The 4,673-nt window shown below is 41.6% G+C and overlaps 1 protein-coding gene across 1 annotated transcript; it reads left to right on the top strand.

The window, feature by feature from the left end:
- The first annotated feature begins 313 nt into the window (after nt 1–313).
- On the top strand, nt 314–3,659 carry C5H14orf132 (chromosome 5 C14orf132 homolog). Its single transcript, XM_026850062.1, has one exon. It carries the CDS (start codon nt 348–350, stop codon nt 561–563), a length of 216 nt encoding a protein of 71 aa, XP_026705863.1. The 5' UTR covers nt 314–347; the 3' UTR covers nt 564–3,659.
- The last annotated feature ends 1,014 nt before the right edge of the window (nt 3,660–4,673 follow it).

Genomic DNA, 4,673 nt, shown 5'->3' with positions numbered 1-4,673 from the left:
CACACGGTGTGATTCATATTTCATTGGTACAACGTAAGAAGCACATGCGAAAGGCATGAGCCATGGACCTCCTACTTGAGGTTTCAACTTCACACCTTATCTCTAGTTAAAGAATTTGCTGAACAATCTCTCTCTCTGCAGTGGCAAGCCAGAGAGGAACACTGAACAATAATTCTTTATACAGAGGCAAACAAGAGAGAATTATTCATTTCAGTATCAAGAACCATATGACCGTTATCTTCCAAAAATGTCTCCACCTTAGTCTTTTGTAATGACTTTGAGACAAGCAAATACAGGTATTTGCCTTCAATCTAATTTTGCCATACCTTTCTTCACAGCTTCCTGTTATGGGAGGAGCCTTTATGGACTCACCCAATGAGGACTTTAGTACAGAGTACTCCTTGTTTAACTCATCAGCCAACGTCCATGCAGCTTCTTCCACGCAGAATCCACCAGAGGAGACATCCCGTTCTTCAAATGATGCCATATTGCTATGGATTGCAATAATAGCAACAATTGGAAATATTGTGGTTGTGGGAGTGGTGTATGCCTTCACTTTCTAGGATGACTGTCACTCCAAACACTGGAAGAGACGATAACTGCGACAGTATTTGTTATGTGTATGTATGTATTTGTGTGTATATACATGTATATCTATATAAATACATTTACGTAGGGACTTTGTTGATTAAGTGCTGCCACAATTGTGGAAATTAAATGCAAGTCAATCATCTTGAATCTTGAATCAGAAAGTTTGGATGTAATTGAAAATTTTATGAAGGTGAGAGCTCTAAGTGAGAAAAGAGCCAATACCAGTTTTGTATAGAAATGTAATAAAAGAGAGACCAACATGGGTATAGTAAATACAAGGAGAAAGTGAGATTTATATAGAAAGTGCTTATTTTCTACTGGTTAGATTTTTCTAGCAGCTCTTCTGCATTTTGTCAGCTTTTTTGTGCGTTTTTTACTGTGCTATAATGTTGTATGAAATTGTTCTGTAATGTTTGCTGGACATCTTAGTTTTCCAGATGGACTAAATGGCCAGCATTGGCTCAGTTTTGATGAAGAACAAATTCATCATGTGTGAGTCTTCAGCACGTGCATACACTGCTGGGCTGTGTTCAACATCATGAGTCTTAAAGCCAAGACAGGCAGATCCATCCTATCTAACACTTGCCTTCCAGTATCAATTACTGGATCTGATAGTCTATGAATTGATGCTAAACCTATCTGCTGTTTGCAGGCGGAGGCACAGCTATTGCAAGGCGTGGCTGGTCTGCACACCCTCTGCACTCCAGAGGAGGACATGTTAAACAGAGCAGCAGCAAAAGCTCCCATTTCTGTCCAGAGGTACAGGATTGCAGTGGTTTGTAGGTGTGTCCATTCCAGGAAACAAAGGCCAAATTCCATGCTTTTCAGCTCATTTCACTGTAATCCAGACTTACCACAGTGGTCATGTACTTTCGTAAGTTTATGGGTGTATCAAAAGAATGTGGGGAAATTATGAAGGCCAATTAACAGCAAATGATGTCTATGAGGAAAATAGCATTCAAATATTGGACACTTCTGTGCTCATGAGAGAGTGCAAGAGTCAGGTATGGCCTGGGGTAGAAGCAGCACAAAAAAGGTAGTAAATGACAGATAAACAAGTGCTTATATTTCAGTATTAATATGTCTCTCTGTTCTGATGAGGCTCCTGGAAGTGATTTTCATATAGCTTGCTTTAGGTAACAACTCTGATGATCATTTAGATTTGTTCTGTTGAGGGACAACATTTTCACTTCATTGTTCCCATGAGCAGTTCCTTTTCAAGAGCTGTATTTTTTCAAAATAAACTGTAGCCTTCCTTGTTTCAGAGATTATAAAATCTTGAGGGAAAAAAAAAAAACCTCTCTTGGAAATCTCCCTCTTCCCCCTTAAAAAATAAACACAAAGACATAAAATGTCTGCACTTTGAGAGCAGCAGACAAATTCTTCCTCTCTCTGCATGTACTGTATAGGTTTTCTGTCTCATGCAGCTACTACCCTAATTCCAGAAAGACTTCTCTGCAGGAACAAAGACTGTTTTTGATGCTTGCCTGCCACTGAGCTTGAGGCTGGACTAAGAGCTGCCGAATGTACAGAGAGGTTAGGATTATCTTTTCTCTTCAAAAACATTGTCCTGCAGGGCTGGTGGACAGTTACTTGAATCAAAGCAGCATACCCCAAATCAGTATTTATAACCACTCAGTAGTCACTGAATATATTTTTTTTCCCTCTCTATGAACTGGCATTTAAAGTTGGGAAGGGTGCAAACAGCTAGCAGGGGAGAGAAAAAAAACTAAGTTAATTTGAGGATGAGAAAAACAATGACAACTCACTTGAGGAACTGAGCTTCTGTGTGTGTAGTTATTTCCCTGTTTGGAAGAAGAATTTTGTGAAGATGGTTGAGGACAGACAAGATCTGTGCTGGGAAAAAAGTTTGAGAAGCACAGTTCTGGAAGATCAGCAGGAGAGAAAGCAAATTCTATGTAATAAAATAGCTGTAGTCTTAAGAATGGTAGAAAAATGATGATTTTCACTGTCCTAAGATAGCTATTTGTTCCTTCATAGGCAGAGGATAATAAAAAGCAGGGGAGCTGCATAAATTGTGTACTTCTCCTGTTCTTATACTCCTCCTTATTCTCACTGAGCAGAAAGCAAACTGTTGAGTGAGGTTGGAAGGCTGCAGAGAAGTTTCCAGTGCAGAATTAAGCAGGATAAGATGTGGTGTAAAAACATGTATAATAGGATCCATGTAAATGTTGCTTAATGTAATGTACTGTCCCCAACCATTTCCTGATACTCTGTTGACTTTGTAATTGTATCAATTACTCATGGACTTTTCTTTAGTGTTTCTGTAGGCTTAGTTAGGCCAGATCTTGCAAGCACTGTTTTTGTGTGAAATGCAAAACATTTCCACCATGATTACAACCAGTTTGACACTATAGTACTCACCCATTACTGCTTAATGAATTTGCCAGTGCAGTACTTTGTTTAAATTTCCTAGAATATTAGTCTTAGTTCAGTTAGCAATGTTTGCATCTCTCTACCAAAGCACTGGACTAAATTCACCACCCATGAAGAGCATTAGAGCAGGAACAGCAAAGAACCACCACTCTGCTAATGAAACCGAGTGACACTTTTATGTTGCTTTTCCCAAAGAAATTGCCCTACTTTCATGTGAAACTGATAGTAATAGCAGGAGCGTTGGAAAACAACGAGTTCTGCCTCTCTTGTCCAGATCATTCTCATACATATTTTCATCATTACAGGCTGAGTTGTGAAGAAGGACCAGACAGTACTTTAATTAAAGTAATTGGCTTGATGTGGGTGGCATGGCAAACTGGGTGCAGGCAGCGAGTGCAGGCATTTCCTGTCTCGCAGTTAAACTGCACACTAACTGTGCAGCTTTTCTGTTGAGAAAAAGTAGCTTTAGGATGCAGATGCAAGAATACTCATGCAACAGTCTGTGCAGAATATTGTCAGGTGTTTAAAGATCCCTAAATCACAGTGAGCAGAGCTGGTTCAAACTCTGATGGTAACATGCACAGTATATTTCCGGGTGTTGTGTTCTGGCTTCATCCACTACAACAACTTCCATCTTCTGGGAGGTTAGAGAAGGTTTAAATTCACCATTGTTAAGTTCAGAGAAGTCATAGAGGGAGTGAAGAAGTGGATAAATGGTTTCATAGGTATGGTCCTGTGAATCATAGAATGGTTTGAGTTGGAAGGGACCTTAAAGATTATCTCGTTCCAACCCGCCTGCCCATGGGCAGGGATACCTTCCACTAGACCCGGTTGCTCAAAGCCCCGTCCAGCCTGGCCTGGAACACTGCCAGGGAGGGGGCAGCCACAGCTTCTATGGGCAACCTGTTCCACTGTCTCACCACCCTCACAGGAAAGAATTTCTTCTTTCTCTCTAGTCTAAATCTTCCCTCTTTCAGTTTCAAACTGTTATCCCTCATCCTATCACTACACTCCCTGATCAAGTGTCCCTCCCCAGCTTTCCCGTAGCCCTGTTTATGTACTGGAGGGCTGCTATAAGGTCTCTCCAGATCCTTCTCTTCTCCACTCTGAACAACTCCAATTCTCTCAGCCTGTCCTCATAAAGGAGGTAATTCAGGCTCCTGATGTCTTTGTGGCCCTCCTCTGCTCAAGCAGGTCAATGTCCTTCTTATACTGGGGGCCCCAGAGCTGGACACAGCACTCCGGGTGGGTCTCACAAAAGCAGAGTTGAAGGGGAGAATTCCCTCCCTTGACCTGCTGGCCACACTTCTCTTGACGCAGCCCAGGACACGTTTGGAACCTGGAAATGCGTTACCACTTCTTGAAGGGGGTGTATGTTATACCCTGAACTGTCAACACAGTTTGACTTGGAGCACTGTAGCTTCTCCTTTCCTTAGAGCTGGGCAGTTGGATAATGGTTTGTTGCTCACTGAGGGGTGACAGGGAAGTCCAAACACATTCCCCAGAGCTGTTCTCTGAAGGTCTTCTCTAAAAGCAGAAGAGGGCTCTGCTTTGCTGAGCACTTTATGCATCAGCATGAGAGCAGGATTCCCCTTATAGAAGATTGTGCTTTAAATAAAAGCATCTAGCACAGGTAAGTTACAAAGTCCTGATTGGTTTGCTCTGTAGTAGACAAACCAAAACAC

The sequence above is a fragment of the Athene cunicularia genome (genome assembly GCF_003259725.1).
Source record: "Athene cunicularia isolate RWA chromosome 5 unlocalized genomic scaffold, athCun1 chr5_part1, whole genome shotgun sequence".
Lineage (NCBI taxonomy): Eukaryota > Metazoa > Chordata > Aves > Strigiformes > Strigidae > Athene > Athene cunicularia.
Note: the sequence above shows the minus strand (reverse complement) of the source record. Positions and strands in the feature narration are given on the sequence as shown.